The sequence below is a fragment of the Dromiciops gliroides genome, chromosome 6 (genome assembly GCF_019393635.1).
Source record: "Dromiciops gliroides isolate mDroGli1 chromosome 6, mDroGli1.pri, whole genome shotgun sequence".
In the NCBI taxonomy this organism is placed as follows: Eukaryota; Metazoa; Chordata; class Mammalia; order Microbiotheria; family Microbiotheriidae; genus Dromiciops; species Dromiciops gliroides.
Window position 1 is genome coordinate 77,245,528 of NC_057866.1, and position 12,196 is coordinate 77,257,723.

General features: G+C 43.0%; 1 protein-coding gene across 1 annotated transcript in view; it reads right to left on the reverse strand.

The window, feature by feature from the left end:
- LAP3 (leucine aminopeptidase 3) overlaps positions 1-10,504 on the reverse strand; it is a 28,542-nt gene extending 18,038 nt beyond the window's left edge. Inside the window, exons 1-6 of the mRNA XM_043973455.1 lie at positions 10,298-10,504; positions 8,714-8,832; positions 5,915-5,969; positions 4,196-4,301; positions 2,991-3,150; positions 1,121-1,285 (exon numbers count right to left, since the gene is read on the reverse strand). Of these exons, the coding sequence (XP_043829390.1) occupies positions 1,121-1,285; positions 2,991-3,150; positions 4,196-4,301; positions 5,915-5,969; positions 8,714-8,832; positions 10,298-10,423 (731 nt within the window). The 5' untranslated portion in view covers positions 10,424-10,504. The remainder of the gene's footprint in view (positions 1-1,120; positions 1,286-2,990; positions 3,151-4,195; positions 4,302-5,914; positions 5,970-8,713; positions 8,833-10,297) is intronic.
- Between the last annotated feature and the right edge of the window lie 1,692 nt (positions 10,505-12,196).

Here is a 12,196-nt window from a genome sequence, read left to right on the forward strand (position 1 = left end):
GAGTGTTTTATACTTTAAAATAGTAATTCATCAACATGGTTTTTAAAAAAATGTCCTCCCCTTATAGAAGTCTCGAATATAAACACATGCAAACATAGGAGCAACATCCAGTCTCATCTGACAAAATGCTAACTAGTTTCTTTTCCTGGGGAAAAAAAAAAAAGATGCTTTTTCTTGAGGTGATTTGGTGGAATCTAAAACATTTCTAAGACTAAAGCATATTATACACACCAGATATTGGACTGCATTTTTTGACTTTAGCCTGCAGGTATGTATACTACAGTTTATACAATGGCTATATTCCACAAAAAAGGTATAAACCAAAATCTATCTTAAATGTACCGGAGGCATTTTTTACAAGAATACTATAGCAAATTGCTCTAGATAATGAAAAAGGCCTCTTCAAAGCAAATCAGCAAGGCTTAAGACAGTTCCTCATCTTTTTGGATAAAATGGAGAAAAAGCCATGGTTGGAGGACCCACCCTCCTCCAAGCCATCTTTCTCACCGACTGTTCACAGACTTGCTTAAAGGAAGGTTCATCTGTGATGTTTTCAAAATGACCGTTGAATATGAGATAATTTCAAGAAGCCTGTGGGGACCAGAGCTACAGATCTCCAAACACACTTCTGAAGTGGTGGATGCAGCAATTTATAAGAAACACTGTGGAATGATTCTGTCACCACGAAGCAGGATGATGAAGTGAAAAGGGTGTTAGACTTGCAATCTGGAGACATGAATCTGAATCCTAGATCCAATACTGGCTTGCTATGTGGGGAAAGTCTCTGAGACTTAGTTACCTCTTTTCAAAATGGAGATAACATTACTTGTGCTAGTTTCCAGCTCACATGGCAGTTATAAGGTAAGTGCCTGAGGAATTTCAAAGTGCTATATAAATGTGATTCGTCACCATCACCACCACCACTGCCAGTCTCTTAGTGTCTGAAGGTGCTCTCCTAGACATTTATTACAAAATCAATCTCTATTTCATGTGAAGTTATGTACCCTTATCTCCAGTTGTGCTTAAAGATTAAATAAAATGAAGGATTCATGGCAAAAGGGGGCAACATGTAAACCTAAGTACCTGCAAAGCAAGCTGAATGAGAAATAATAGAGCATACCGTATATGGACCGTTGTGTTGTCACTCACACTTTTGAGCTTCTGCTCAATGACTTCTGCAAATTTGGTTGGAGTCATTTTGTTGGCTGGTGCTTCCATCAATCGTCGGGCTAGGTTCTGCCCATTAGCAAACACAACTCCTTTCTGCCAAGCTTCATCATCACCACTAAACAAAATTGTGCAAAATGTCACTGTAAGAAAGACTCTCCTTCAGCGCTGGTTATTTTATAGCTCTTGAAGCGATCCAAATATAGGTCATCAATGAATATGAGTAAGATCTCTGACACAAAATGTTTTACATTCACAATTTGTTACAGCTTAATATAGCTTAACAGAACATGTACACTTGCTATTACATATCATATGCACATATGTGTACAAAACATCCATCACAAGCTATATTCAGGTCTTAAACCAGATTTGGGAAGAAAGTTTGGTCTGTATTCAGATGAACACTAGCACTGTGTCTTATTTTAAACAAAAGAGGAGCATCAAAAGGAATACTGAGTGCTAGATACGCTTCTTTTAATTTGACACGGTAGAGACAGCGTGGTATAATGGAAAACACAATGGCCACGTGAATCTGGGCAAGTCATCTAACTTCTCCAGGGGTAACGTCTCCCATCTGAAAATGATGGGGGATCAGATACAATTACCTTCCAGGTCCCTCTCTGCTCTAACATTTCATTCTCCTATTCTACGTCACAACAGAACAATTCCAATAGTGAATACTTCATGGTCACCATAGTTTGTCTGTAAGGTGGCTAAGATTCTAGCTAGACTGTCTAAAAAGCTAATGAGTGGTCGCCAATAAATTAGAAGCTTTAGCAGGAGTTTAGACTTTTAAGCATTTCTTAAGGAGCAGAAGAGTTTGGTGAAAAGAGAAAGAGGCCTAGATTCATCTATCTTTCTCAGGGAGCCAGTATTTCAGCTCCAGTCCCCTCAAGGTCCCTGGCGCATGCGCGCGCGCGAGAGAGAAAGAGAGAGACAGACAGACAGACAGACACAGAGACAGAGCATGCCTCACCCCTTCTTCATCCCACAAGCCTCCTGTGAAAACCAGAAACATCCAGCTAATTGGCTCATAGCTTTGATCAACAGTACCCACAAGCAAACATCACTTCCTGACGCCAAGGAACTGACCTTCCAAGCCACATGGCTTGCCCTCAGATGCCTTCTCCTCATGGCAGAGCTTCCTACCGTATCTCTCCAGCAGGGGGCGTAAATCCCATTTTCACAACAGGGTACGCTGAAAACAGCACTGGACCTTGAATCCAGCTACCTGGCTCCTGTCCTTATTCAACCATATACTACCTATGTGACTTTGAATAAGATGCTTGACCTGGGCCTCACTTTCAATAACTATAGAAGGATGGGAATAGACCAGAGGATTTCTATGCCTCCCTTCAGCTCTGACATTTTCATTAAGAGGCCTCCGGATCAGGTGTCAAACTCAAGGATCTCCTAAGTGCACAGGAACCATATTAAGATGTAATTGGGGGAGGAGGAAGGGCTGAAGAAAAAAAAAAAAAGATGTAATTGGGTGGGGCAGCTAGCTGCGCCAGTGAATAAAGCTCCAGCCCTGGATTCAGGAGGACCTGAGTTCAAATCCAGCCTCAGACACTTGACACTATGTGACCCTGGGCAAGTCACTTAACCCTAAGGCCCTGAAAAAAAAAAAAGAAAGAAAGAAGGAAGGAAGGAAAGAAAGAAAGAAAGATGTAATTGGGACACAGTTAACTAACTAAATAAAATTCAATACCAACATAATGTTAATTCATGATTTATATTACTGCTCTAGATAATCTCCAAGGTCCCCTCTTTTTTTGGTCTTTTAGTCTATATCACATATTAGGTTTTGTCCTTATTACCTCCCATAGAGTTGAGCAGAAACTACAGTCTTCTTTTTATGCTTTAACTCATCAAATTCATAGAGACCAAGAACAGCTCCTTCTGCAGCAGCCTGAGCATCTCCACAGGGATCTACTTCCACAGAAGTAATTTCTAGGTCCTGAATTTGCCTGCATGCAGCTAAAAGGAAAAGGACATCACAATGCAGATCAAGGTTCAGGGGATAGATCAGAGGGCACAAAGACAAGGCGTTTGTGAAGCTCTACAGTGTTCTAGTTAAGTTCCCACATTTCCTTCAAGCTCACTGGAAAGAGATGACACAAAGCAATAATGAAGCAACTGAGCAGAGTCCATTATTAACATGACACTTCATTAATGACTTAATATCTAGGTCAGCAAAATCTGAGGAATTCAAATAATGAAGTGATCACTCAACAAACTTTGACAAATAAATTTAATAAGCATACGATGCAGCTGGTGTTAAAGAACAAACACTAATTTGTACTGCTTTAAATCACTTTATGTGGCATCTTTTAACCATAAACTCCTTGCACAACTTCCTTTTATGCTGAAAAATGTTCTCAGCTCCCAAGTGACAGCCGGTAAGTTGGGCTAATATTTATCTGCCTACAATTATCACATACAAATAAAAACTCAAATGTTTTTTCCTCTGTTTGCTCTGTTTTGCAAATACATTCAATCTTTATTATTTAGAGGATGTGAAACAATGAAGCCGCTTTGTTAAAGAAACAGAACTATATAGCCACATACCAGAATTGCCACACTTCCCATAATCTTTTCCATAAAATGGAACATACGCCAGGCCTTGGGGTCAATAGATCTGAAGTCCTGACTATCATATGAGACACTGAGTGACAAGCAACTTCACCTCTGGTTCTCCATTTTTTAATATGTAAAATCGTAGTAAGATTACTTTCATTATTGACCTTACAGGGCTGTTGTAAGGAAAGTGCTTTGTAAACTATTATGCCCACATGAGCTGTTATCATAAAAGAAAGGCTGACTCACACCAGAGTTACTAAAACTAAATAGTCAGTTAATAAGTTTTCAGCATTCGTGATGTCAACTCCACACTCAAGATAATTCCTTAATACTTCACAACATCCTTTTTTGTTTGTTTCAAACAGTTTCCAAAGCTAAATCCACCAAGACCTTGTGGGACCTTTTAAAATGAACATTAAATTTAAAAAAAAAGAATAATAACCTGCAACAGCAACTCGGATGTTTTCTTTGCCTTCATTCCAGTTTTCCAGTTCATCTATCCCAGATGTCTTTTTACCCAGGCCAGCTACAACAACACTGGGGAAGTCCTATACCCAAAACACACAAAACCAAAACTTTTAATTTCTTTATATTCAATTGTCATGTTTTCATTTTAAGAAGCAACACAAACTAACCTATTTATATGGAGGAACAGATGGAAAACACCACCACCATCTTTTATTACTTGCTTAAAACCAATGGTAACATTTCTTTCTTTTGGGCTCCTGTACCTTTCTAAAATTCTTTACATGTGCCTCTATTACAGACAGTGCTACTGAAATACAGCCCAAATTTTCTGACTATGAGAAATCCACAGCAAGAAGGGTATGGTGGAAAGAGCTTTTAGGTCATTTCCCAATGGACAAATAATCAGATGATGTGAACAAAAAGCTTCTTGAAAGAAGGGCAAACCATCAACTACCATATAAAAGAGTGCTCCGAGTCGCTAATAAGAGAAATGCAAATCAAAACAACTCTAAGGTTTCTTTAAACCTTATACCCAGAAAGCCGACCAAAATGGAAACAGTCCGTGTTAGGAGGGCTACAGAAAGCCAGTCATGCGGCTAGCAGGGCTACTCTGGTAAGCAATTTGGAATTTTGCTAAAATAGTTACTGAAGCATCCTTACACTTTAACTCAGAGAACCCATGGCCATGACCTTAAACAGGTCAAAGAAAGAAAAAGGTCTCATAATACACAAAAATGTTCATACTAGAAAAAAGTAGGGGACCATCAATTGGGCTAAAAAAACCAGTGTTACATTAATGGAAAGTAATGGGACATTACTGTGTTGTAAGAACCTATGGGGGGGGGGGAACGGCTAGGTGGCGCAGTGGATAAAGGACCGGACCTGGATTCAGGAGGACCTGAGTTCAAATCCGGCCTCAGACACTTGATACTTACTAGCTGTGTGACCCTGGGCAAGTCACTTAACCCCCACTGCCCCGCAAAAAAAACAAAAAACAAAAAAGAAGCTATGAATAAATTCACACACATTAAAAAGAAACAATGAATATGAACAATGCAGAGAAGGATGGGAATACATATAACTATATAAAAAACAAACAACTATAAAAAAGAAAAAAAATGAAACTGAATGTTGTCTACTCTAGGACCAAACTTGGCCCTGAGGACTGAGAAAAACATTCCTCCTTCCCTTTATTACAGTCAGTGAGCCTCAATTTTCTTTGCCTATAAATGAAGGGGATGGACTGAGGGACTCTAAGGTCCCTTCCAGTTTGAAATCTACGATCTTATGACTACAAATTGAAAATATTCCATATATCCTCAGGCATAGTATATGCTGGCTTGCTTTGTTGAAGCCACTTTTATTCTTTAAAATTTTTGTACCAAGGATAGATTCTTGGTTAGGGGAGGGGAAAGAGGGACACTGAGAAATAAAAATTAAAGGTTTATAACAAAAATTAGATAAAACTTAAAAGCAGTAACATTCTACGAGAAAACAAGAAACTACATAATATGCTTAAAAATTTCAAGTCAATATGAAGAGAATCATGATTGCTTAATACTAGAATGACATACCATAAGTCTTTGTAAAATAATCTCTTCAAATTAATCAGATAGCAAATTTCAAAGTACTCTGTAATTATCAAGCCCAACATAAGTATGACATCATCCCTATCAATATCGTTGATTCCTACCTGATGAAGACCATAAAATATACGCGTTTTGCCTGCCTTCAGTGGAGGCCCAGACCTAAAAGGAGAAAAAATGATTTTGTTTATATAAAAAATGACAAACTTACCTCAATTTTTACAGTAATATCATGCCCATATACCTCAAGTATCACTTATTTCTCAAAGGTCCTCATAGCTATTCTGTATAGAATTGATCATGTCATTCCTCTGTACAAAGAATTCCAGTAGTGCTAGTTTAGAACCTTGTGCCTGACACTCAAAACCCTAACCATCCCAACGTTAGTGGGCCAGCCCAGCTTTTACTGCTTCAGACCAGAGGTGTCAAACACAGAGCCCGTAATTGGGAAAATAACTAACTAAATACATACACACATACAACTGAACATAATGTTAATGGGTGATTTTCTAAGTATATAAGATACAGCGTGCAGAGATCCTTAGGTACAGTTTGGTGGCCCCCTTTTCTATGAGTTTGACATCACTACCCTAGAGTAGGGCTTCTTAAACTTTTTCTACTTGAGACCTCTTTTCACCTGTGAGCCCGGGTATATAGGTATATAAAATGGGTACACAGAAACCTGTTACTGTTGCCAAATTTTTCATGACCCCCATATGGGGCCGTGACCCACAGTTTAAGAAGCTCGTCCTTAGCACAAGATTTTTCTCCTTTGAAATATGCCCTCTGGGGGGCAGCTAGGTGTTGAAGTGGATAAAGCACCAGCCCTGGATTCAGGAGGACCTGAGTTCAAATCTGACCTCAGACACTTGACACTCACTAGCTGTGTGACCCTGGGCAAGTCGTTTAACCCCCATTGCCCTGAGGGCAAAAAAAAAAAAAAAAAAAGAAATATGCCCTCTTCTCTCCTGCCACCTTCCTTTTTTCACAATATTATCTTCTTCCCTCCCCTCCTTCACCACAGGAATTCATACCCATCATTTCAACCCACAGAACTCACAGAGCGCTCTGTTCTATATCTCTTTGATGCACTTATCTTATAAGATCATATATCAAAGTTATCAGTACTAGGATATCATCCATCAGCAGCTGGTGTTTTGCACATACTGGGAGCTTAAGAAATGTTTCCTGAATGTAATTTCAGTGTGGGCAGACACTATCTTTGCATTCTTTCTCCTTCCTTAGTCCCTAGTACAATGCCATGCTTATTATATATGGGCAATAAATACTCAATGAATAAAGAATCCCAACTATACATTAGCAAGAATTTCTCCTTCTGGCACACACTGACCAAGATGACTGAGAGAGGCAGATAGACACCTGTAAAACAAGCTCATTCCAGTACCTCATTACTACTATGTAAACACCCTACATGTTGTGATGTCTTATCTGCTGGACTTTATGGTGGAAAACTAAGGACCAAAGAAGTCTGAAAGTTCTCATTCACAGAGGGATAATAAATGATTTACTAACAAAAGACTATGAAAGATTACTCCAAAGAAGTTAAGGTCGGGACGGCTAGGTGGCGCAGTGGATAAAGCACTGGCCCTGGATTCCGGAGTACCTGAGTTCAAATCTGGCCTCAGACACTTGACACTTACTAGCTGTGTGACCCTGGGCAAGTCACTTAACCCCCATTGCCCCGCCAAAAAACAAAGCAAAACAAAAAAAAAGTTCCCTACCAAAGAAGTTAAGGTCAGCAGCTATTAAGAATTGGGTGGTAGAAGCCCTAAGTTGTGTTGCATTTTATGTGTTTTTCAAGGTGATACAAGAAGCTATACCAAGTAGAACTGCAGACTGCACCCTAATATGGTAATTATGGTGGGAAAGGGTACAATTATATATTTATGTCTGACCAGTGCTATATCCAATACCAAGGCGAAAATTTACCAAATGAAGATAGAATAATCCAAAGATAAAATTTAAAATGAGAAGTATGGTATAGTGGCAGGATTTTTACTTGGTGTCAAAAAACCCAAGTCTGGGTCCCAGCTCTGCCATTTACAAGCTCTGTGACTGCTGCCAAGTCAATTCATCTCTCTGGCCCTCAGTATCTTCATCTGTATAATCTCTCTCTTTTTGGGGGGGCAGGGCAATGAGGGTTAAGTGACTTGCCCAGGGCCACACAGCTAGTAAGTGCTAAGTAAGTATCTGAGGCCAGATTTGAACTCAGGTGCTCCTGAATCCAGGGCCAGTGCTTTATCCACTGTACCACCTAGCTGCCCCCTTCATCTATATAATGTCAATAAAATTTTTACCCCCTAGATCAAAAGTGTATGAGAAAAGAACTTGTAATAAAGTATATTATTTGTAAATAGCTTTTGTCGGGGTCAGCTTTTTTGTTACCCGCAAATGAATCACCCTTGATCTAATCAAGCAGATATAAAGGCTTTTTCTGACACCACGGTTGATTTATTTTATCTCCTCATGTGGACTTTTATGCCAAAATATTTAATTTGTTTCCCAAAGCAAAACACAAATGAAGTGCAACTTGCGCTAGAGCTTTCTTTCTATCAGTCTGAAGAAAGATTCTATTTTTTCCCAGCAGACTAGGAAAAAAGGGGAAAGTGGGGGAAATTTTCAATCCTAGTCAGTCTTTCACAAAATGGCTTCATTTTTTAATAGCTATAAATCTTCCCAAAGCAGACCTACCCATATTAAAATGGAAACACTCAAGTACATTCCCAAGCCCAATATGAATTATTTTTGATTAACTTTCTGTGAATAATCAAAATGATGGTATAATGAATTATTTTCTCTAGAACCTTTGAAAATGACTTCTTTTTCATTCACACAAATAATTTTCCCCAACCTTAAAGAGAAGATACCAATGGATGAAAACTTACAGGGCCAAAAGTTCTCTAAGCTTTCCAGATACAAGCTTATCAAATTTGTCTCCTGCACTTGTAAACTGAGGGGCATCATCATCATCCTTTTCTTTGGCATAGATGCCTAAAACAAGGCCCTGAAAACAGATGTAAAAGATATAAATACAAAGACATAAAAATATACACGAGAAATGGTTTTACTTTCAAAATGATTTCACAAGAACCCAGAGTTATCTTTAGACATATGTGACTGTGATTTATTTGAATCTTAAGTCCCACTGCCTTCTGATAAGACTTTCTTATTAATACATATCCCAGTGAAGTCACTGCAAAGTATTTGTCATTCATGTTGAATCTGATTCCATAAATATGAAAAAGAAAAGGTGACTGTGGCTGTGTGACCCGTCATAAAGTACTCCAACTCTCTGGGTCTGGTTTCTTTATCCATAAAATGATAAAACTAGATTGACTGATCTTGAAGGTTCCTTCAACCTTTACATGATTTTATGAACAGAATTCTACAAACGAATGTTTAAAATCTGAAATGAAGCTATAAAAACAGCCCATCTGTTTCCACAACCCACCCACAGCCCTCAGCCCCGATTCCGTAGGTCCCGGACATCCAAAGAACAATAGTTCATTCATTGAGCGCATCAAGGCTTACAAATGTCCTGAAAATAACCCCGTTGAGTCCGCTGAACAAGTAGGACCATCATCTAATCCACATTTTATAGTAAGAAAGGCGCTTCGGTGAAGCTGAGTGTGCATCAGTGAAAAGAACAAGGAAGATGGAAACAGACAGGCCAGGCTCCGAAGCCCGGCTCAGCAATTCATTCTCTGGGTGACCTTGGTTCTGGGCTCCGTGAAAGGAGAGATGCCTTCCTGAGGGATCTTAAGGAGCCTAAGTGACTCGTCGAAGGTCACACTCAGGCCTGGATGACACCAGCGTTAACCAGTCCTGCCTACAGGACGCTTGTGGGCAGGCTGGGGGGAGAGCGGTGTGCCCGGGAGCTGGAACCCCCGGAGGTGCAGCTGTGGGAGCCGGGGTGAGGGTGCAGGACGGGGCGGCTCCAGCATCCTACACTCTCCCGTCGGTTTCCACAGTCGCCCGCACTCCAAGGCCCTGGGAAGGTGGCTAACACAGGGGGCTTCTTTCCGAGGGCTCATGCTCGCCCCTGCCCCCGCCCCCAAGCTCCAATGCCACCTCGGCCCCTACTTCTGGGACCCCGGACCACCCCAGACTGTCCCCTCCTTTGCAAAAGGAGGGGGTGGACGGTCTGGGAAGTCCCTTCCAACTCCAGACCCAGGGTCTTAGGAGGGTCCGGGCGGAGTAACAGAACACAGTCAAGGCACCCAAGTTCTGGTCCCCACGAATTCTCCTCCCCGTCGTGGGCTTCAGTTTCCCCCGCGGTAAAACTCCGGGGCTCCGAAGTTCTGCACGAGGGAAAGGTCCTTCGGGCAGCGGGGCGAAGCGCAAGCGCCCCTTTGTCGGGATAAAGTGTGGACCGAGTGGAGTGAACCATACACGCCGCCCCCCCGCCCCACACGCGCGGCGGCTCCGCCGCCGGCTCCCGCCCCGCGCCCCTCTCCGCGCCCCCCGACCTTGGTCATGGCTCTGCTCTGGCTGAGCGGGGACGAAGCGGAAAAGCCCCTGCAGGTGAGGAGCTTCCCTCTCAAGCTCCAAACACCGAGTCTCCTCAATGCCGGAAGAGGCAGCGAGAGCAGCATTTTGTTGGGGAGGCGGGAGCCGCCCTCCGGCGGGCGCGTGGAGCGGGAAGGAGGGGGACACGCGGCCCAAACCCCGCGAGGAGGGAGGGAAGGGGCGGGGCGGAGGAGCGCGTGCGGCGCGCGTAGCCACTGGCTGTCCGGGGGGAGGAGTCGGGGCTCTGGCGGCGTTCCGGCTCCCCTCCCCCGCCCGGTTGTCCGGAAAGGAAAGAGAAAGAGAAAGGGAAGGGGTTGGGGAACTGTCCCGACCCCGCCCCAGCTCCGTGTTTGTCTGGAGGCTGGGCGGCATTCGTGGCCTGGCCCTGCTGTCCGGGGCGGTCCCGCCCGGGAACTGACCGTAGATTTCCGAGCTGGAGGGTCTCAGGGACCCACCCCCTCCTGCTAGAGCTGGAGTAGCTGAGGCCCCGACATGGCCGCGTTCTGGCTCCCTCCCTCGGTCTCACGGGGTATTTGAACCCAGGTCCTCCGGGGCCCACATTCTATGCACTCTTGGTTATTTGTCCTGGATGTCTGCAGGGCCTCGTTACGCGCCCCCCCCCTCCGCCCCCATAAGATTGGAAGCACCTTGAGGGCAGGCATTGCCCCATCTTCCTTCGGATTCCCCCAGCGCTTAGCACGGGGCTTGGCACACAGGACGGGCCGAATGCATGCAGAACCAGGGTCAGTCTGAGTCTGCCTTTTAACTCGGCAGCCAGTCTTTGCACACCCCCACGGTGGCAGCGGAGGACCAAGCTTGGCCGGGGTTTGTTCGAATGCCGCTCGGTTTCTGCTTGACCACAGTGTTTTGATCTGGATTGGTAAAGTGGAGGGAGTTACAGAAATCTGAGCTATTAGAACCCTAAGGTTACAGATCGGAAGGAACCTCAGAGATCATATTTTCCAATTCCCGTCATCATAAAAATGAAAATGCATTCCAGAGAACCAAAAACAATCTCCCCGGAATAGTGCACACATAGAGAATCCGGGCTCACCACCTCGATAAGGGCTTTGTCAATAATAGACGGATGTTGACCCAAAGACCAGTGTACATGCCTGTGGTTCCCACACAGTGAAAAAGGCTTTGCTCTAAAGCCTGCAAATAGAAAGTAGAAACCCAAGTGTTTGTGGGTGAAGACTACAGACACGCTCTTATAATTAGGAAAAAACTCACATTTTTATTGCACAGAAAAAGTTACAGTGGGCTTACCCCCTAAAAACACTGTGAGGTAGGTAGATGGTACCAGTGGCCCCATCCATTTTCCACATGGGCATACTCAGGGATTTAGTGCCTCTCTCCTTCCATATAGCTAGTGAGTGTCAGAGCCAGGATGGACCTGGTCTCTTGACTGCAAGTCACTATCTCACACACACCTGTGAGGAGTTAATAGAAGTTAGTAAGATTTAGACCTGAAGGAAAGGACCTTAGAGATCACCTAGTCTAACCCCCTTGAGGAAACTGAGGCTTTGGGTGGCTAAAGTCTTGAGTGACTTGTCTGTGGTCACACAGCTAATTAGTGGCAAAGCACAGGACATCTCAAAGCAATCATAGATCATGACATTTAGAGTTGAAAGAACCTTGCCTATTATTTAGTCCAGCCCCTTCATTTTACAAGCAGGAAGACAAGCTTGGATGCCATTCCCAGAATGAAGTGAAGAGGCCTGTGCTAGAATGGCACATGGTTTCCGCATCTGTAAAATGAGATGGCTGTATCACATGATCTTTAAAGACTCGGTGCTAATATGGTATGAATTAAACTGGAAAGACTGGAACTAGACTGGCTGTTGTCTGAAAACTAG